Source organism: Mobula birostris, chromosome 7 (assembly GCF_030028105.1).
Source record: "Mobula birostris isolate sMobBir1 chromosome 7, sMobBir1.hap1, whole genome shotgun sequence".
Lineage (NCBI taxonomy): Eukaryota > Metazoa > Chordata > Chondrichthyes > Myliobatiformes > Myliobatidae > Mobula > Mobula birostris.
This window is the reverse complement of record NC_092376.1, coordinates 123,444,494-123,466,980: the sequence shown is the minus strand read 5'-3', so window position 1 is coordinate 123,466,980 and position 22,487 is coordinate 123,444,494. Positions and strand designations below refer to the sequence as shown.

Genomic DNA, 22,487 nt, shown 5'->3' with positions numbered 1-22,487 from the left:
TATTACATACACACCTGCCCCTACAGGAGAACGTGGGATGTTAGGGAGGGGTAGCACCTCTGGTGTGAAGACCTGGCGCACCTTCCGAGGTAGGTCCTTCAACTGTGGCTCCAAGTAAGCTGGTTGGATGTGACAATGGCTTTGACAGGCTGATGGGGCTTTTGAACCCTTGGTGACCTTAGGCTTGTCTACCCAATTTGGTGGACTGCGTGGAGGAAACAACGAGCTGCTCCAATGGGCAGGAAGGCGTTCCCCAGCACACATTCTGGAACGCAAAGAGCATAGAAAGACATATAGATCGCCCTAGTCATCCACTGCATCGTGACCTATATGCAGTCGCCCTGACTTTCATCTTGCCACTTAAGCCAGGTAGACTAGGTTGAGAAAATAAAATAACTGTGGCGCTTCTCTTCCTGATGAACTTAACGTATTCTACGCAAGATTCGAACAGAAGGGGAGCATCCCACTCCCGCCGGATGAACCGGACCTAGTGGCATCAAGATTCATCGTCACCGAGGAGGACGTTAGAAGGGCCTTCCTGAAGATAAATCCAAGGAAGGCGATGGGCCCAGATGGGAAATAATATGTTTGTGATTATATAACTTTATCCTCCAGTGCTGCCAGGATAATCAAGGACACAACCCACCTACCCAACACACTTTTTGTCCCTCTTCCCTCCGGTAGAAGTCTCAGGAGCTTGAAGACTTGTACGGCCAGATTTGGGAATAGCTTCTTTCCAACTGTGATAAGACTGCTGAACGAATCCTGACCCGGATCTGGGCCGTACCCTCCAAATATCCGGACCTGCCTCCCGGTTTTTTTGCACTACCTTACTTTGCAATTTTCTATTCATGATTTATAATTTAAGTTTTTAATATTTACTATCGATTTGTAATCCAGGGAGCGGAAAGTACAGAATCAAATATCGCTATGATGATTGTACGCTCTAGTATCAATTGTTTGCCAACAATAAAGTATGAAGTATAAAGTTGATGACCTGCGCAGACTCTCCCTACTAATCAAACTCACGCGTAAGTCACGATACACTCACTCAAGGTGGTCCTCATCGCTTGAGACACACTCACTCACCTTTTTGTCCCATAGAACTATCCTTTTCAGTCATTTATATTGAAGTTTTTCTTGTGCCTAATGAAAGTGCGAACTTTATACTGTTTATCTCCCAACCTAATGCGAGGGTTGGGGGGGGGGCATTGTTACATGAGTTAAAAACACTTTCGAATCAAGTTCTACTCCAAACACTGAGCCCAAAACTTGACAATCAACAAAACTCCTGTGTCAATTTCATAAACTCCCGGATCAACGTTTTATTAGTAATCCATCTGATATTTCAATTTTCTTTGGGAAAATTAGCCGTGAAACAGGAGGGAAAGGTGCTGCTGAAGGGTTTCCGCCCGAAACGACGACTGTACTTTTTTTCCCCCCCATAGATGCTGCCTGGCTTGCAGAGTTCCTCCATCACTGTACGTGTGTTGCTCGGATTTCCGGAGCCTGCTCTTGGAGAAAGACTCTCTCTCGGTGCAGTACGGTGCTTCGGTATCGGAGCCCCTCTGGAATCTCGCGCGAATTGGAGAGTGACGAGCGGGCACGGCGCATGCGTGTTCTCTCTTTTCTTCTGGCGGCCATAAGGAATCCGGGAGGACGGTAAGAGTCCTTCTTTAATATCAGCCAACATCCGATGGCTTGCGAGCTTTTCCGGGCCAATCAATTGCCGATATTATTTGGGGGAACAATACACTTGATGTTTGCGTTAATATTTTTTGGAAAGATGGTGTGCGGAATGGCAAGGCAACTGTTGAAGCCCGCGGGGCCTGTTAGAAGGGCCGGGGACGGTGGACTGAGGGCTTGGCGTTTACTGCACCCTCTGTTACCGGGCTTGGGTTGGCTCTGGCTCCACGACTGACGCAGAGCAATTATTTCTGCTGCCTGTTAAGGTAGCATTTTGTGCTTTTGGTTTTAGACCCGTACCAGCTTAAACCTCTGCATTTATTCTCTGTGTAGCCAACATGAAATTCAACCCATTTGTAACGTCTTCCCGGAGGAAGAATCGCAAGAGGCACTTCAATGCTCCGTCTCACATCCGCAGGAAAATCATGTCCTCCCCGCTGTCTAAGGAGTTGAGGCAAAAATATAATGTTCGCTCAATGCCCATACGCAAAGATGATGAAGTTCAGGTATGGAAAGAGAACAAGAAAAGTTTTCTTATGAAAATTAACCTGGGATTCTATCTGAGATTGCACCCAATGTGTATGATGTAGTCCGAATTCTTGATTTGTTATAACGCTGTAATAATGTGAATAATTATATCAGCTGGGTGGACAAATCAAAAGCTGGAGATGGTGTTTGCTTTTCCTTAGACATATACTGCATTGTAACTGCTCTCAGATCCATTTCAGAGAGAATTATTAGCACTTCCAATTTCAGATTTTAAGTGTTTTTTTGTGTCTGTTACTGCCAGGATGGAAAATGAGGCTTCAGTGGCCCACTGGTAATCATTTCTACTCAGCCATGCAGAAAAACTGGTGTAAATATATAATGTTGCATCTGTGGAGAGAGTTGCTGTATCAGATTGATGCTATTTCCTCAGAGCTAGGAAAAGTTAGAAATAAAAATTGTCTCAAGTTGCAGAGTAGTGGAGGAAATAAAGCAGAGGAAGGCTATGCCTGACATAGTGCAGACCAGATGAGGAAAAGGTAGGAGAGAGGTTGAGAGGAATAATATATCTACCATGGTGGAGTAGACTTCGGCTGAGTGCCTAATTCTGCTCCTATGTTGTTAGGTTTCATGGAATTAGTGTTTGTTGGGAGTTGAATATTTTTGTACAGAGAGTTAAACAAAACATAGGCATTTATTCAGTATAAGAGGGAAGAGTAGACTTGCTCTAATTATATAAGGTGCTTAAGAATTATGTACAGGTGTAGTCTTCATATTGAAGGAAGATATGCTTGCGGTCAGGAGGATTGCAGCAAAGATCCACCAGATGGATGGATGGCAGGCAAGTTTGTTGTATGAAGAGAGCTTAAGGACATTCCACTCCCTCCACACCAATCCTAACTTCACTGTCAAATCCGCAGACAAGGGAGGTGCTGTAATGGTCTGGCGTACTGACCTCTACCCTGCTGAGGCCTAACACCAACTCTCAGACACCTCTTACTTACCCCTTGATCAGGACCCCACTAAGTTACACCAGGCCATCGTCTCCCACACTACCATCAACCTTATTGACTGGGTACCCCCGGTTCAGTCCCTTCCTGCCTACACTTTGAGTGCTCTTGATCTTTTCAAGGATTTCAAGTTCCCTGGCCCCCATCATATTTTATTTTTACTGGATTCAGTGGACTGCATGGAGGAAATGAGCTGCTTCAACGGGCAGGAAGGCGTTTCCCAGCAACACGTTCTGGGCTCCAGTCCCTGTACACCTCCATCCTTCACCAGGAAGGCCTCAACGCTCTCCATTTTTTTCTGGACGCCAGACTTAACCAGTTCCCCTCCACCACCACTCTCCTCTGCCTGGCGGAACACGTCCTCAATGGAAATAATTTCTCCTTTGGCTGCTCCCACTTCCTTCAAACAAAAGCGGTAGCCATGGGCACTCGCCTGGGTCCCAGCTATGACTGCCTGTTTGTCGGCTACAGAAAACAGCCTATGTTCCAAGCCTCCGCTGGTGACTGTGTGGTGTTACTTCCTGCATCCGTACTGGACTCATCCACTTCTTCCACTTTGCCTCCAACTTCCACCCTGCCCTCAAATTCACCTGGTCTATTCCCAACATCTCCCTTCCCTTTCTCCATCTCACTGTCTATCTCCGGAGAACAGCTTATCCACCGATGTCTGTTACAAATCCACGGACTCCACAGCTACCTGGACTATACCTCATCCCACCCTGCTATTTGTAAAAATGCCATCCCCTTCTCTCAATTCCTCCATCACATCTGCTCTCAGGATGAGGTTTTTCATTCTAGAACGAAGGAGATGTCCTTTTTCAAAGAAAGGAACTTCCCTTCCTCCACCATCAATGCTGCCCTCATCTCTTGAATTTCATGCACCTCTGCTCTTACTCCCATCCTCCCACCACCCTACCAGGGATAGGGTTCCTCTTGTCCTCACCTACCACCCCACCAGCCTCTGTGTCCAGCACATAATTCTCCAAAACTTCCACCACCTCCAACAGAATCCCACCACCGAGGACACCTTTCAATCCCCACTTTCTGCTGTCCGCAGGGATGGACTCCCTTATCCATTCGTCCCTCCCCACTGATCCTTGCAAGCAGTACAAGTGCCACACCTACCCCTACACATCTCCCTCAATGCTATTCAGAGGCTTCACCTGTGAGTTTGTTGGGGTCATTTATTGTGTTCGGTACTCACGGTGTGGCCTCCTGTATATCGGTGGGACCCAGCGTAGGTTGGGAGATGAGCATGTACACTCTGTCCGCCAAAACAAGAGCGCTCTCCCATTGGCCACCCATTTTAATTCTACTTCCCGTTCTTATTCTGTTGTGATGAGGCCACACTTAGGTTGGAGGAACATCTTCTGTTTAGGTAGCCTCCAACCTGATGGCATGAACATTGATTTCTCAAACTTATGGTAACTGTTCTCTCCCCCCCCCCCCCCCGGCACCATTTTACATCCCCTTTTCCCGCTCACCTTTTCTTCGCCTGCCATCGCTTACCTCTGGTGCTTCTCCCCTGTTTCTCTTTCTTCCATGGCCTTCTGTCTCTTTCACCAATCAACTTCCCAGCTATTTACTTCGTCCCTCCCCCTGCAGGTTTCGCCTATCGCCTGATGTTTCTCTCCCCCTCTACCATCACCTTTTCAATCTACCCCTCAGCATTTTTCCCACAGTCCTGCCAAAGTGTTTTAGCCCAAAACATTGACTGCTTTTTTTTCCATTGATGCTGCCTGACCTGCTGAGTTCCTCCAGCATTTTGTGTGTGTTGCTCAGATTTCCAGCGTCTGCAGATTTTCTCTTGTTAAGTACAGTAGGTCCGGACTCCTGGATTTTCATTGGTCATTGTACATCTTTGCTTAAAGTAGTTACATTTTGCTATTTTAATTGCTTTGTCCATTACCACTTTATGACTCACATAGGCCCTAAATTTAAGTCAGCTTTATTCCCAAATAGCTGATGTGAACCCTTATGATTAAAATTGCATTGGATTCCAAACTGTCCCTTTCCTACAGTCTTCTGACATCGGAGTTCTTCTGGTCTCTAGGCATTCACCACTATTTGTGGCAGTGAAATTAGTCATGTAGTTGGACACTTAGGAATTTTATCTTAAGGCACCTCTCTTTCTACCTTTTCTCAGTAACTTTAGCCAAGATTTTAGTTATTTTTAGCTATTGGTTTCTTCTCTCTTAGGTATTTTGAAATGATTTCTTATGTGTGGTTATACAGCTCAATAGGGTAGTTAGGAAGGCATAAGGCATATTTGCCTTCAAAAGTCAGGAGGTTATGTTGCAGCTGTATAAAACTAGCTAGGCTGCATCTGTGTAGTGCATACAGTTAAGTTGTCCCATTACAGGAAGGATGCTGAGGCTTTGGAGAGGATTTAGAAGAGATTTACCAGGATTTTGCCTGGATTGGAGGGTGTGTACTAGAACAAGAGTTTGGACAAATTTGGGTAGTTTGCTCTGGAGTGGAGTGGCTGAGGGGAGATATGATAGAGGTATACAAGATTATGAGAGGCAGTATCTTTCTCGGGGTTGAAAATGTCTTAATACCAAAGGGCATGCATTTAAGGTGAAGAGGATAGTTTCAATGGACTGATGGCTGCCTAGGTGGTGGTAGAGGCAAATATATTTAAAAGACGTTTAGATAGGCACACGGATGTGAGGAAAAGTGTAAGATGTGGACATTGTGTAGACAGAAGTGATTAATTAGCTGTTTGGTTACTAATTTAATTGGTGTGACACAGTATTGTGAGCTAAAGAGCCTGTTTCTGTGCTGTCCTGTCCTATGTATCCATGTGTTTCCTATTTTAGGAGCTGAACTGGGTGCCCTCTGTTGGCATGAATATGTATTTCTTTTGGTAAACAAAGTCTCCACCCAACTTCTCTGTTCCGCACTCTGACCTCTTACTTCTCATCTGCCTGTTACTTCCCCCAAGTCCCCTCCTATAGTCCAATCTCCTCTTCTATCAGATTCTTTCTTCTCCGGCCCTTGACCTTTCCCACTCACCTAGCTTAAAACTATCACCTTCCAGCTAGCCTCCTTCCCCTTCCCTTCCCCCCACCTTTTTATTATGGCATTGTCCCCCTTCCTTCTCAATCATGAAGAAGGGTCTCGGACCGAAAACATCGACTGACATAGATCTTTTCCGTAGATGCTGAGTTCCTCCAACGTCTTATGTGTTTTGCTTTGGATATTCGACTTTCTTGCGTTTATATTTTACAAAGTGTTAAATGAAGGGAATTTAAAAACGCAAACAGGAATTCTGCAGATGCTGGAAATTCAAGCGACAGACATAAAAGTTGCTGGTGAACGCAGCAGGCCAGGCAGCAAATGAAGGGGATGCTGTGACTGGAACTTTGAGACTAATTGTTTTTTTTCAATCAATTTTATTGTGCAGTGGTTCGGTTTTATTGTGTGGTTTAATGTGATATGTTCATGTTTGAGGAGAGTGCTACTGCGTGCGATTGCCAGGTTTTTGAAGAAGGTGTGTGTTAAAAGCTACTGGATCCAGATACCAATGTGATGTGTATAGGATACTTCTGTTGCACTCATATTAAATTTAAGAATTTTATATTTGATCTCTTGCATGCAGGTCGTCAGAGGTCATTATAAGGGCCAGCAGATCGGCAAAGTTGTCCAAGTGTACAGAAAGAAGTATGTAATCTATATTGAGCGTGTGCAGCGTGAGAAAGCCAATGGTACCACAGTTCATGTTGGCATTCACCCCAGCAAGGTAGGGACTACAACAGAATCTGGTTTATTTTAGCGTGTCTTGGTGTAACATGGGTACTGGAATGACTTGAGATGGCTTCCTACCATTAAACCAACATCTTCCTAGTTTGGTTAAGCAAACTGTAAAAGATTGGAGCATTTAAACTAACTTTTCAAGATTGCTGAGTGTTTATTATGCCACCAGTACCCAGCTTCTAATGCAATATAAAACGCAAACACGAGGAATTCTGCAGATGCTGGAAATTCAAGCAACACATATCAAAGTTGCTGGTGAACGCAGCAGGTCAGGCAGCACCTCTAGGAAGAGGTACAGTCGACGTTTCAGGCCGGGGCCCTTCGTCAGGACTAACTGAAGGAAGAGCTAGTAAGAGATTTGAAAGGGGGAGGGGGAGATCCAAAATGATAGGAGAAGACAGGAGAGGGAGGGATGGAGCCAAGAACTGGACAGGTGATTGGCAAAAGGGATGTGAGAGGATCGTGGGACAAAAGGCCCAAGAAGAAGGAAAAAGGGGGAGGGGGAACCCAGAGGATGGGCAAGGGGTATAGTCAAAGGGACAGGGAGAAAAAGGAGAGTGGGAGAAAGAATGTGTGTATATAAATAACGGATGGGGTACGAGGGGGGTGGGGCATTAGTGGAAGTTAGAGAAGTCAAATGTTCAATCCATCAGGTTGGAGGCTACCCAGACGGAATATAAGGTGTTGTTCCTCCAACCTGAGTGTGGCTTCATCTTTACAGTAGAGGAGGCCATGGATAGACATGTCAGAATGGGAATGGGATCTGGAATTAAAATGTGTGGCCACTGGGAGATCCTGCTTTCTCTGGCAGACAGAGCATAGGTGTTCAGCAAAGCGGTCTCCCAGTCTGTGTCAGGTCTCGCCAATATATAGAAGGCCACATCGCCTTCTCGCAATTCCTCTGTCTCTGCCGCATCTGCTCTCAGGATGGGGCTTTTCATTCCAGGACGAGGGAGCTGTCCTCCTTTTTTAAAGGAAGAGGCTTCCCTTCCTCCACCATCAACTCTGCTCTCAAATGCATCTCCCCCATTTCACGCACATCTGCTCTCACTCCATCCTCCTGCCACCCCACTAGGAATAGGGTTCCCCTGGTCCACACTTACCACCCCACCAGCCTCCGGGTCCAACATATTCTCCGTGACTTCCGCCACCTCCAACAGGATCCCACCACTAAGCACATCTTTCCTTCCCCCCCGCTTTCCACAGGGATCGCTCCCTACGCAACTCCCTTGTCCATTCATCCCCATCCCTCCCCACTGATCTCCCTCCTGGCACTTATCCTTGTAAGCGGAACAAGTGCTACACATGCCCTTACACTTCCTCCCTTACCACCATTCCTTCCAGGTGAGGCGACATTTCACCTGTGAGTCAGCTGGGGTGATATACTGCGTCCGGTGCTCCCGATGTGGCCTTCTATATATTGGCGAGACCTGACGCAGACTGGGAGATGGTTTTGCTGAACACCTACGCTCTGTCCACCAGAGAAAGCAGGATCTCCCAGTGGCCACACATTTTAATTCCACGTCCCATTCCCATTCTGACATGTCTATCCACAGTCTCCTCTACTATAAAGATGAAACCACACTCAGGTTGGAGGAACAACACCTTATATTCCGTCTGGGTAGCCTCCAACCTGATGGCATGAACATTGACTTCTCTAACTTCTGCTAATGCCCCACCTGCCCCTCATACCCCATCCGTTATTTATATGCACACATACTTTCTCTCACTCTCCTTTTTCTCCCTCTGTCCCTCTCACGAAACCCCTTGCCCATCCTCTGGGTTCTCTTCCTCCCCCCCCCCCCCCCCCTTTTCCCTTCTCCCCGGGCCTCCTGTCCCATGATCCTCTCATATCCGCTGTGCCAATCACCCGTCCAGTTCTTGGCTTCATCCCTCCCCCTCCTGTCTTCTCCTATCATTTTGGATCTCCCCCTCCCCCTCCAACTTTCAAATCCCTTACTCACTCTTCCTTCAGTTAGTCCTGACGAAGGGTCCCGGTCTGAAACGTCGACTGTACCTCTTCCTAGAGATGCTGCCTGACCTGCTGCGTTCACCAGCAACTTTGATGAATGCAATATAAAACTTGGGTCTCGGGTAGATATTAGCAAGAAAGATAGTACTGTTGGAGCAAGGTTGGAATTTTGGTCACTATCTCATGAATAATGATGCTATTGCCATTAATGGGGCTTTGCTTGTAAATTTACTGACTATAAACACTGCTTTGATACCATGAGACAATTCTGAAACTAATATCTGCATATTATTATAGTTAGTTTAGTTTTTGTGTAGTTCTTGCCACTTTGGATTTTAACAAACATTGGATTGAGTTCTGCTTGGGCAGTTTGGCCAAAGGCTATAGTAATGTAGAGACTGGTGGTTAATTACATTTAATACTATTCTATTCCTGGAGCTTGTATTGTTTCAGCTGTTCAAGGTTCTACCCACAATGACTTCTTAATTACCTCAACAGAAAGATTATAAAACATAGTTTTGAACTTCGATAACAATTGATATTTTCAGGGGCATAGAGAAATATGCCCTTTTGATCAGCATGGTCACTGTGTCATAGAGCAGTAAAGCACAGAAACAGGCCCTTTGGCCATCTAGTTGTACTGCCTAGTGCCATTGACCCACACCTTGACCATAGCCCTCCATACCCTCCCATCAATGTACTTACCCAGACTTCTTTTGAACCTGTGTCCACCACTTTACTGGCAGCTCATTCCACATTCACACCATTCTCTAAGTGAAGAAGTTCTTCCTCAGGTTCCTCTTAAATATTTCACCTTCAATTCTTCATGACCTCAGTGGAAAATGCCTGTTTGCATTTACCCTGTCTATACTTCTCGCTCATAATTTTGCATCCTATCAGATCTCCCCCTGGAGTTGTCTATACTCCAAAAAAAAGTCTAGCCTTTCCCTATAACTCAGGTCCTGAAGTCCTGTCAGCATTCTTGCAAATTATCTCTGTACTCTTAATTTTATTGATATTGTTCCTGTGGGTAGGTGACTAGAATTGAACACAATACTCCAAATTTGGCCTTACCAACATCTTACACAATTTCAACATAATATCCCAACTCAATATTCTTAACTAAAAATGTGCAAAAACTTTTTTTCATTCTTTCTACCTGTGTTCCCAGATCCTTTTGTGGTACTGCACTTCTCAGTGCCTTACTGATCGCTACAATTCCTACCCTGTTGTCCTCTCAAACTGTTAACACCTCATGCTTGTCTGCATTAAATTCCACCTGTCCATTTTTCCAACTGGTCCAGTTTTGCTGTCCTCTATTTCCCCCATCCTCATCTTGATGTCATGTGCAAATTTGCTGATCCAGTTTATCACCCTATCGTCCAGATCATTGATTTGCACCAGTCCCTACGGCACACCATTAGTCGCAGGCCTCCAGTCAGAGAAGCTACTGTTTACTGCGACTGGTTTCTGCAAAACCAATATCTCATCTAGTTTACTACCTTTCCATCATCAACTTTTCTGGTATTCTCAAAAAGTCTATGGGATTGGTTAGACAGGACCTACCAGGCACAAAGCCATATTAAATATCACTAATCTGGTCCTATCTTTGTGGCCAAGTTTGCAGGAGTTGTTTGGGAAGATGTAATCTAGCTTGGCAGAGGAATGGAAACTTGGGTGATAGGTCAGAGAGTGGAGCAGTTGGTGTACAGTTAGTTGTAGTGTGTAGAGAGAATGTGAGGGTGAACAGGCACAAGATGGGACAAAATTGCAGTCAGTTGGATGCTTTGAATATTTCAGTCTATTTTAATGAGAAGTATCGGGAACAAAGGTGATGAGCTTTGGGTCAGTACATGGAACTATGACATTATGGCCGTTACAGAGATTTGGCTGTAACAAAGGCAGAAACGGCTACTAAATGTTCAAAAGGGACAGGGGGGTAAAAGAAGTGGGCAAGTGGAATTGTTAATCATGGGTGGTGTCACAGCTACGGAAAGGGATGACGTCCTGGGGGGGTTGCCTAATGAGTCAGAATGGATGGAAATCAAACAGGAGGAGGCCCTTTTTGGGGTATTTTTTAGACCCCCACCCCGCGCACACGCACACACCTGAATAACAACAGAGACACTGAAGAACAGATTGGGAGGCAGGTTTTGGAAAGGTGCAAAAGACGGTTGTTATGGATGATTTCAGCTTTAATAATATTGATTGAAATTTCCTTAGTGCAAAAAGTTTAGATGGGGTGGAATTTGTTGGGTGTGTCCACATGGATTCCTGCCCCATTATGTAGACAGGCCAACTAGACAAGAGGCCATAATGGATCTGATACTAACCAAAGAACCTGGTCAGGTGTCAGATTTCTCTGTGGGTGAGCATTTCAGAAACAGTGGCCACAACATCATTGCCGTGGTCTTGGAGAGGTGAGGTTCAGGTGGTATTGGAAAGTATTTAATTGGAGGAGGGGGAATTAAGCTATTAGGCAGGAACTTGGGAACATAGCAATTCAGAAACGTACAATGGAAATGTGGAGGTGTTTGACATGGTAGGCTCATTCAGAAAGTCAGGAGGCATGGGATTCAGGGAAAATGGATTCAGAATTGGCTTACCCGTAGAAGGTGTTTGTAGATGGAGCATTTTCTGTCTGGTTGGAGTTCTGCAAGCATCTGTTCTGGGACTCCTGCTTGTTTTGATCTTTAAAACTGACTTGGATGAGGTGGGTTAGTAAGTTTGCAGGTGACACACAGGTTGGTTGAGGGTTACAACGGGACATTGATAAGATGCAAAGCTGGGCTGTAAAGTGGCATTTGGAGTTCAACCTGGAGAAGTGTGGAGTTGAATTTTGTTTGTAGAATACCTAGTGAAAAGGCAGGATTCTTAGCAGTTTGTTACAAGATGATAAGAGGAATAGATCAAGTAGATGCCAGAGACTTTTCTCTAGGGTGGAAATGGCTAATACAAGGGGTTTAATTTTAGGGTTCGAGGAAAGTGTAGTGAGGTGTCAGAGGTAAGGTTTTACTTGAGTGGTGGGCGCATGGAATGCACTACCAAGAGTGAATGGTATAAGCAGATCCATTAGCATTTAAGAGGCACTTAGATAGGCATGTGGATGATAGAAAAATGGTTGGTTATGTGGGAGGGAAGCATTAGTTTGATCTTCGAATAAGTTAAAGGTCAGCACAACATTGTAACCACACGGCCTGTACTGTGCTATATTGATCCATGTTCTATCCAAATACATATATATCCTGTCCCTTAGAGTATTTTCCAATAATTTGTCTGCTGCTGGTTTCCTGGCTTATTCTTAGAGCCGTTCTTGAACAATGGAACAAATTAGCTATCCTCTAGTCCTCTGGCCTGTGGTTAAAGACATTTTAAATATGTCTGCCAGTGCCCCTGAACTTTCTGCACCAGCCTGCAAGGTCCAAGGGGTCACTTTGTCAGGCCCTTGGGACTTAATCACCTTAAGTTGGTAAAATCCTGTCTAATTTGAAAAAAAAACACAATTTCGGCCTTTCTGTTCCAATAGAAAAATATCTCAACATATCCTGGTTTACAGTTTTTTGCTGCCCTGTTGACTAATACATACCATGCATTTGCCCTGCTCTTCATGTTCACCTCTCATCACTCTGGTATCAGAAACTACTTGCCACTTCCTTTAAAACAATAACTAACATTACTTGGCCCCAAATCTAGTTCGTCTTCACAATAAGATGAACTTCTGAATGTTCATTAGATTGATCTAGAATAATTGATTCAAAGCTTGCAATAATTAGTCAGTTGGCACAACTACAGTTGTATATAGCTAGTATATATACTATTTTCCGTAAATGTTCTTTCCAACCTCATTTATCCATTGTATTTGCCTTGAAATGTGTGGTTTCCCTTACCCTTTTGAGGACTCTGCTCTGTCAATGAAGTACTACTTTTACTCCTGATGAAAGAAATGGTTTCTGACATCTTGGCACTGACACGAATTTGTGCATTGAATGTCATGACTTTTTTAACAGCTGCTGATTTAATTTCTTTGTATGTGATTTAATCTTTAAACAATGCTGAAGAATTACTTGCAATTTATTATCTCTTGCAGGTGGTGATTACCAGGCTAAAGCTGGATAAGGATCGGAAGAAGATCCTGGAACGCAAAGCCAAATCTCGCCAAGTTGGCAAGGATAAGGGGAAATATAAGGAAGAGACCATTGAAAAAATGCAGGAGTAATCTTATGTTCTGCTTCTACTTTAAATAAAGACATATAGGGAAGTTTTTGAGCTATTTGTTTTGTTTTTGGTGCACACAAAGAGAATCCCTATCTTACATAACGTGTTGAGAAACCATACATTCAGTTTTGGTTTATCTTCCATTGAAAATATTTGTACCATTTCTCTTGTGTGAAATTTATCAAGAATTCTCATCAGTGTGTAAAATAATGAGCCCAACTAATGAACTGTGAGTGGTGGATATATGGAATGCTGTGCCCCAGAAGGCTGTGGAGGCCAAGTCTCTGGATGCTTTCAAGAAAGAGATGGATAGAGCTCTTAAAGATAGCAAAATCAAAGGTTATGGGGATGAGGCAGGAACTGGATACTGATTGTGGATGATCAGCCATGATCACAGTGAATGGCGGTGCTGGCTTGAAGGGCCGAATGGCCTACTCCTGTACCTATTGTCTATTGTGAGTAAGTTGGCATTCCCATCTGTGGGAAAGCCTTGGGTTTCTGAAAACGTCAATAGATTGTTTAAGAATTGCATGTAATGAACCCATGTGCTGTTTGGTGTTCATTACCAAAGTATTCACTGAAATCTGCCATTTATTAATGTAATCCCAAATTCTGATTACAATGTGCTTTAATGATGTATTCTGGTATAGAATTAGATTCACACAAAGTTCTTTTAATATGCCGTCTCCGGGTCACATTCAGATTGAATGCTATGGTGCATAAATTATGAAAGGTTTAAGATGTGATTCTTCATGCTGATCCTGATTAGATGAGTTCTTCTGGACTCCTATTTTGAGATCAGCTACAAATTTATCTAACATTACTTTTTCAAGTAAGTGAATTACTTTGCATTCACTTCTCTAAAGTTTAGTGTAGTGAGTATTTTGGTAATGGTGTTTTAGAATACTGTACTTAGCAGTAATGTGTAATGCAGATGACCTAGATGTGTTTATAGATGATGCCATTTTACAAATCTGAACATACTGCCACCATGACAATTGATGTTGATGAAGGCAAAACTAGATAGCCCCTTGAGCATTGAAATCAGTTCACAGTGGAAATCTTGTATGCCAGAAACAGAGCACAAGACATTTGGTGTAGAATTCAGTCCATCAGTTTTCCTCCATAATTCCATCATGGCTGGTTTATTATCCTTCTCAACCCCATTCTCCTGCCATTTCATTGTAACCTTTGGCACTATGGCTAACCCGGAACCTTTTAACCTCCACTTTAAATATGACTTGGTCCACAGAATGAGAATGTACAAAAATGAACAGTACTCACTGTAACATTCCACTTACTAATAATCTACTCAAGATACAGTGAAAGTCTTAGGCACCCTAGCTATATACTGTATATGTCCCGAAGGCTTGAACAGTACTGTATGACTGGCATAAATCTGCACACTTTTTACAGCTGCTTTTATTTTATGTTTGTAGGACATGAGCAATTACAGGAAATGTTATTTACAATACATGCCAGTTTTTCTATATTGAATGGTAATGATAAAAAGGCAAACATGACAGTCAATCTTAACCACAGATAAGATGACTTGAATATTGCCTATGAGACTAATTACACTTCCATTTATGGGAAATAAATTTAAGAGATGCATAAAGTAGAAAAGGCCCTTTGGCCCAAAACGTCTATTGCCCTTGATGCCGAATTAAATTTTCACCATCTTCCTATTCATGATCTGTATCCCTATGTTCTTTGCCTGCCATGTAGCTGTGAAATTTCTTGTGAAACTTTGCTATAATTTCTGCTTCTAAAACTTTCCATATGCTGAACATTGGGTGAAGATGTTGCCCAGCAGGTTTCAATTAAATGTCTCTACTCTCTTAAATCAAAGTCCTCTATTTCTTGATTTCCCTAGCACTGCGAGAAATGCACTGGAAAATTGCATTCACCCTAACTGTTCCCCACATTATATACACTTCCATATGGTCGCCTGTGCACCAATGAAAAATGTTCCATCATTGCTTTATGACATAAAGTTTGTTTTGTGACATCAGTATAGTGCAAAAACATAAAATTGTTATAGATTACAAAATACATAAATTGTACAAAAATGAATAGGAATAACCTTGACCTCTGTCCATATGTCAAGCAGCAGCCTGTTAAATCTCATCTGCACTCTTTCCAGCTTCATGCCATCTCTCCCATAGTGGGGTGATCAATACTAAATGAAATATTCCAAATGCAGCCTCAGTGGTGTGTAACTAACATTACATCCCAACTGCAGACTGATGAAGGCCCAGCGTGCCAAACACTGCCTTCACCACCCTGTCTGCAGTCCATTCATCAAGGCAAGTGAAGGCAGAGCCAAGTAATGGAGACTGGCTATCCGACATAATTTGCAGAAGGTACAGATATGAAGTTACCCTGAGATCTCAAAGGGTGGATTTGCGTGAAAATGCAAGAACTTTGTAATGCGATTCAGAAAGTGATTGTGTGCACTGCATAGTTTCCCCAGGACAGAAAGATCAGGCACCAGATAACATACCTTCAAGGCTAGAGAAGGGAAGTCTTATGACATGAATTTTTTTTTTATGTAGGAAGTGGCATTTACCCTGGAATAGGTTACTCGGGGTAGTAATAGAAGCAGCCAGTCCGGAAGCTTTTATATAGACACACATAAAGGGAATGGAGGGCCACAGCTGGTACACAGGAGGATTGTATTAATATAAATTTGCCGGCAAAATTACACAATACTGTGGACCAAATGGCCCGCCCAGTGTTGCACTGCTGGATGTTCTATTAAAACTTATAACATGCAACTAACATTTTAAAAAACAAAATGCACTAGTTAATGTGCTAATATGGTAAAGACATTACTGTACTTGGAGAACAACAGAAATGTACTTGAAAGAAACAGGCCCTTTAGTCCATACAGAGCCATTTAAACTGCCTACTCCTATTGACCTGCACGAAGAAGAAACATATAAATTAGCCAGAAAAAGCAGCACACCTGAGGATGGGGAAATTCAGAATCCAGCAGAGGAGGACAAAGGACTTAATTAGGAAGGGAAAAAGATTATGAGAGAAAGCTGGCAGGGAACATAAAAACTGACTAAAAGCTTTTATAGCAACACGTAAAAGTTGCTGGTGAATGCAGCAGGCCAGGCAGCATCTCTAGGAAGCGGTACAGTGGACGTTTCAGGCCGAGACCCTTCGTCAGGACTAACTGAAGGAAGAGTGAGTAAGAGATTTGAAAGTTGGAGGGGGAGGGGAAGATCCAAAATGATAGGAGGGGGAGGGATAGATCCAAGAGCTGGACAGGTGATAGGCAAAAGGGATACGAGAGGATCATGGGACAGGAGGTCTGGGGAGAAAGACAAGGGGGGGGGGGACCCAGAGGATGGGCAAGGGGTATATTCAGAGGGACAGAAGGAGAGTGAGAGAATGTGTGTATAAAAATAAGTAACAGATGGGGTACGAGGTGGAGGTGGGGCATTAGCGGAGGTTAGAGAAGTCGATGTTCATGCCATCAGGTTGGAGGCTACCCAGACGGAATATAAGGTGTTGTTCCTCCAACCTGAGTGTGGCTTCATCTTTACAGTAGAGGAGGCCATGGATAGACATGTCAGAATGGGAATGGGTTGTGGAATTAAAATGTGTGGCCACTGGGAGATCCTGCTTTCTCTGGTGGACAGAGTGTAGGTGTTCAGCAAAGCGGTCTCCCAGTCTGCGTCGGGTCTCTCCAATATATAAAAGGCCACATCGGGAGCACCAGACGCAGTATATCACCCCAGCCGACTCACAGGCGAAGTGTTGCCTCACCTGGAAGGACTGTTTAGGGCCCTGAATGGTGGAAGGGAGGAAGTGTAAGGGCATGTGTAGCACTTGCTCCGCTTACAAGGATAAGTGCCAGGAGGGAGATCAGTGGGGAGGGATGGGGGGGATGAATGGACAAGGGAGTTGCGTAGGGAGCGATCCCTGCGGAATGCAGGGGGGGGGGAGGGAAAGATGTGCTTAGTGGTGGGATCCCTTTGGAGGTGGCGGAAGTTACGGAGAATAATATGTTGAACCCGGAGGCTGGTGGGGTGGTAGGTGAGGACCAGGGGAACCCTATTCCTAGTGGGGTGGCGGGAGGATGGAGTGAGAGCAGAAGTACGTGAAATGGGGGAGATGCGTTTAAGAGCAGAGTTGATAGTGGAGGAAGGGAAGCCCCTTTCTTTAAAAAAGGAAGACATCTCCCTCGTCCTAGAATGAAAAGCCTCATCCTGAGAGCAGATGCTTTTAAAAGCTTATAAAAGCTTTTATAGATATGTGAAAAGAAAAAGATTGGTTAAGACAAATGCAGGTCCCTTACAGTCCGAAATAGGTGAATTGATCATGGGGAACAAGGACATGGTTGACCAATTGAATAACTACTTAGGTTCTGTCTTCACTAAGGAGGACATAAATAATCTTCTGGAAATAGGGGACCGAGGGTCTAGTGAGATGGAGGAACTGAGGGAAATACATGTTAGTAGGGAAGTGGTGTTAGGTAAATTGAAGGCAGATAAATCCCCAGGGCCAGATGGTCTGCATCCCAGAGTGCTTAAGGAAGTAGCCCAAGAAATAGTGGATGCATTAGTGATAATTTTTCAAGACTCTTTAGATTCTGGACTAGTTCCTGAGGATTAGAGGGTGGCTAATGTAACCCCGCTTTTTAAAAAAGGAGGAAGAGAGAAACTGGGGAATTATAGACCGGTAAGCCTGACATTGGTGGTGGGGAAAATGGTAGAGTCAGTTATCAAGGATGTGATAACAGCACATTTGGAAAGCGGTGAAATCATTGGACAAAGTCAGCATGGATTTGTGAAAGGAAAATCATGTCTGACGAATCTCATACAATTTTTTGAGGATGCAACTAGCAGAGTGGATAAGGGAGAAGCAGTGGATGTGGTATATTTGGATTTTCAAAAGGCTTTTGACAAGGTCCCACACAGGAGATTAGTGTGCAAACTTAAAGCACACGGTATTGGGGTATGGTATTGATGTGGATAGAGAATTGGTTGGCAGACAGGAAGCAAAGAGTGGGAATAAACGGGACCTTTTCAGAATGGCAGGCAGTGACTAGTGGGGTACAGCAAGGCTCAGTGCTGGGACCCCAGTTGTTTACAATATATATTAATGACTTAGATGAGGGAATTAAATGCAGCATCTCCAAGTTTGCGATTGGCATGAAGCTGGGCGGCAGTGTTAGCTGTCAGGAGGATGCAGGGTGACTTGGATCGGTTAGGTGAGTGGGCAAATTCATGGCAGATGCAATTTAACGTGGAAAAATGTGAGGTTATCCACTTTGGTGGCAAGAACAGGAAAACAGATTATTATCTGAATGGTGGCCAATTAGGAAAAGGGGAGGTGCAATGAGACCTGGGTGTCATTGTACACCAGTCATTGAAAGTGGGCATGCAGGTACAGCAGGCGGTGAAAAAGACAAATGGTATGCTGGCATTCATAGCAAGAGGATTCGAGTACAGGAGCAGGGAGGTTCTACTGCAGTTGTACAAGGCCTTGGTGAGACCACACCTAGAGTATTGTGTGCAGTTTTGGTCCCCTAATCTGAGGAAAGACATTCTTGCCATAGAGAGGGTACAAAGAAGCTTCACCAGATTGATTCCTGGGATGGCAGGACTTTCATATGATGAAAGACTGGATTGACTAGGCTTATACTCTCTGGAATTTAGAAGATTGAGGGGGGATCTGATTGAAACGTATAAAATTCTAAAGGGATTGGACAGGCTAGATGCAGGAAGATTGTTCCCGATGTTGGGGAAGTCCAGAACGAGGGGTCACAGTTTGAGGATAAAGGGGAAGCCTTTTAGGACTGAGATGAGGAAAAACTTCTTCACACAGAGAGTGGTGAATCTGTGGAATTCTCTGCCACAGGAAACAGTCGGGGCCAGTTAATTGGCTATATTTAACAGGGCGTTAGATAAGGCCCTTGTGGCTAAAGGGATTAGGGGGGTATGGAGAGAAGGCAGGTATAGGGTTCTGAGTTGGATGATCAGCCATGATCGTAATGAATGGCGGTGCAGGCTCGAAGGGCCGAAAGGCCTACTCCTGCACCTATTTTTTATGTAAGACCCATAGTCTTTCATATCCCTACTATTTATGTACCTATCTGATCTTAGCTTAAATGTTGAAATCACTTGTGCTTGCAACTCGCGTCTCTCTCATGACCCGCTGAGTGAAGTTTCCCTCGTGTTCACCTTCAACCTTTCATCTTTGACCCTCAACCTCGTGTAGTCCTGCCCAACCTTAGTGGAAAAGGCCTTGCATTTACCCTATCTATACCCCTCATAATTTTGTATTCCTTTATCAAATGTCCTCTCAATCTTCTACATTCCAAGGAATAAAGTCATAACTTATTCAATATTTCCATATAACATAGGTCCTTCAGACCTGGCAACATCCTTGTAAATTTTCTCTGTACTCTTTCAAGCCTATTTGCATCTTTCCTGCAGGTAGGGGACCAAAACTGCACACAATACTCCATATTAAGCCTTACCAATGCCTTGTATAACTTCAACATAACATCCCATCTCCTGTACTCAATACTTCGATTTATGAAGACCAGTGTGCCAAAAGCTTTCTTTACAAAACTATCACCTATGACGCCACTTTCAATGAATTATGGACCTGTATCCCCAGATCACTTTATTCCACTGTACTCCTCACTGCCCTACCAGTCACTGTGTAAGGCCGACCCTGGTTGGTCCTACCGAAGTGCAACACCTCACATTTGTCTGCATTAAAAGATTATAACATAGAGCAGCATAACTCCTAAATAGGATGATCTATTCAAAATCTGCTAAACCTGTTCCTTCTGTTTCCATAAGTGTATATTCTTCTGCCCCTATTAATGCTTGTTAATTGGGTTTGTTTAATTGTTTAGCTTCTCACAGCCTCACCAGCTGTAGTTTCCATATAATGTTGTAAGTTCGTACATTTTTCACATTCGCAGATAACAACTAATTTAGGAAAATATCCACACGACATGATCAAAAATAAATTTGCTTTCTCTCAGTTTTGGTATTTGATCAACAAACAAGTACAATTTTATGCTTTACTCAATTTTACTTTATAAACCTGAAATTTGCTGTATTTGAATTTTCATTTCTACCGGTAACCAGTGGTTGATACATTGCACATTGTTAATAATAAAGAACCATCCCCATTAATCAAAATTCAACTATATAAAAATGTATTTTATTTAAGGTTTATCACTTTTACAGAAATACTATTGGCATGTCACTACTAAGAGTTTTTGGTAGGATCTAAGCCTTTATTTTCTGCACAGGAAAAATGAACCTGAGCAGGTTCCTCCAAGTGTTCAATATCGCTGTCTGAAATCTCTTGTGGTTTGTCTCGGTGAATCATCTTGTAAACAACCTTTACTGATCCTTGGCGTAAAGGGGAATGACTCAATGGCTTTAATGTTGTTAGTTCATCTTCAGTAATTAATGGTGACACAAGACCATCAAGGCCACCAGAAGGTGACCTGCGTGGTGATCTACGTCTTCTGATTACAAAGGCCCCACCCATGTGTTCCTCTTTTCGAACTGCCTCCACTTGCTTGTGATGAGAACTATTTATCCCAGCACTGATGCCGCTTTGAAGTTTGCAAGATATATCCTTCCCAAGTTCTAGTTCTTCATCTGTGTTTTCATCATCTGCTTCAATAGTACCCTCGTAATTATCGCCCAACTGTGATGCAATCTGGGGTCGTTTCTGAGAGAAAGTATCATTCTCACGGCGAGATAATGAGTGACAGAGAAAGCATGGTCTGTCCTTTTTTAATTCACTTCTCCCACATCTGGGTCCTTTCCCTTTCTTTAATAAACGTGAGTTTCCAACGTCATCACCAGCATTTGATAAATGCAGGAGTTGTGCAAATGTTGCATAATCCATAGAAAGATCTGTGACAGAACGGAAAACCTGTTGGTAATCCAGATATGAAGTATGTCTGACCAGTCTCTCTGATAAAGTTTTGGCCGTTAACAATGTCTGCTCAGCTTTATCTGTCACATCACTGGCAAAAGAAAGCACTTCTTCAGAATACTTAAGTGCAAGCTGCGCTTTCTTCTCACTTTCTCTTGCTTTTTGAGCTGTTGTTGCTGCTGTGGTCACTAAGTCAACCAATGCCCGAATCAGGCTCTCATCACTTTTGGGTGAGACTGAACTGCAACCAGCACTTGCCTCAGATTTGCTCCCTGGTGACTCCCTATGTGGCTTCAGGGACCCTTGGGGTAGTGGCTGAACTTGATTCTTATCCTCCACCTCCATGTCAGGACTAAGAATGAAAAATCCAGCTGATTGAAATTGATGGAATGTGATATTATGATGCGGACCATGGTATTATGATGTAAGCATGATGTAAGAAAATTGCGAAGGATACATTTGGATCATTTAAAGAGAAGTTTTTTAAAAATAGCATAAGCATTTAATGTTTGACATAATAAAGCTAAAAGTTTGAAAGCTTTCTTGAGGTATTCTGTATGCTGAAGCTTTAGATTCTGCAATACAATAATGTTTTCCACAGTCACTGTTGTGCCTATTCACATTATTTATACTGAATCAGGAGAACTGTGAAGTAGTTCTGGGAACACGATGAAAAAATCTTAAAATTTATGGTAAATTATGAAAATAGAAAGAGATCATTCAGCCGTATGAGCTTATTCTGTACAATTATGGCTGACCATACAAATTCAATAAACTTGTTTCTGCTTCCTCCCCATATTCCTGAGCTTGAGGAACTATGTTTACCTTGTGTCACTATAATGGTTTGGCCCGGTGGAGAATTCTGTAAGTTCAGCCTTTAGTCTGAAAGGGCTTACTCTATATCCTTAGGCTGTGACCCACTTGTCAAATCCTGAGCTCCATCATTAGCCACAATTTTGCTGTATTGTGTCTGTCCAGTCCAGATTTTATAAGATTCATTGAGGGCTGCTCTAATTCTATTAAAGACATGCTATTGTAAATCCAATTGGTCAGATGAAACTTCTCTGCCCCCTCTTCACAACATGTACAAACGTATATCACTCCTCAAATAAGGAGACCAAAGCTCCATAAAATACTCAATCGTGTGTCCTCATCAAGTCCTGTGCAATAGCAATACAACATTGCTGTTTATGTGTTCAATTCCCTCACTATGAAGGTCAATACTGTATACCATTTGCCTTCTTAACTGTATGCTGAATCCAATGCTTATTTGAGTGATGGACAAGGACATTGGGTTCTTGTTACACCTTTTTTTCTAAATCTTATCACCTCAGACAATGGCTTTTCTGTTTTTTAAAGTTCAAAGTAATTATATTATCAAAGTACATATATATGTTACCATGAGACTAATTTTGTTCTTTTTT

The 22,487-nt window shown here is 43.2% G+C and overlaps 1 protein-coding gene across 1 annotated transcript; it reads left to right on the top strand.

Annotated features, from left to right (window-relative positions):
• The first annotated feature begins 1,558 nt into the window (after positions 1–1,558).
• rpl26 (ribosomal protein L26) lies at positions 1,559–13,171 on the top strand. The gene is made up of 4 exons (XM_072263708.1): positions 1,559–1,662; positions 2,020–2,192; positions 6,787–6,927; positions 13,001–13,171. Exons 2-4 carry the CDS (start codon positions 2,025–2,027, stop codon positions 13,127–13,129), a joined length of 438 nt encoding a protein of 145 aa, XP_072119809.1. The 5' UTR covers positions 1,559–1,662; positions 2,020–2,024; the 3' UTR covers positions 13,130–13,171.
• Positions 13,172–22,487: the final 9,316 nt, after the last annotated feature.

Bases quoted from the DNA above. Each gene is read 5' to 3' on its own strand.
- rpl26 (XM_072263708.1), top strand. From the start codon at position 2,025: ATGAAATTCAACCCATTTGTAACGTCTTCCCGGAGGAAGAATCGCAAG. The intron at 2,193-6,786 runs GTATGGAAAGAG...TCTTGCATGCAG, and splicing joins GCAAAGATGATGAAGTTCAG to GTCGTCAGAGGTCATTATAA. The intron at 6,928-13,000 runs GTAGGGACTACA...TATCTCTTGCAG, and splicing joins TTGGCATTCACCCCAGCAAG to GTGGTGATTACCAGGCTAAA.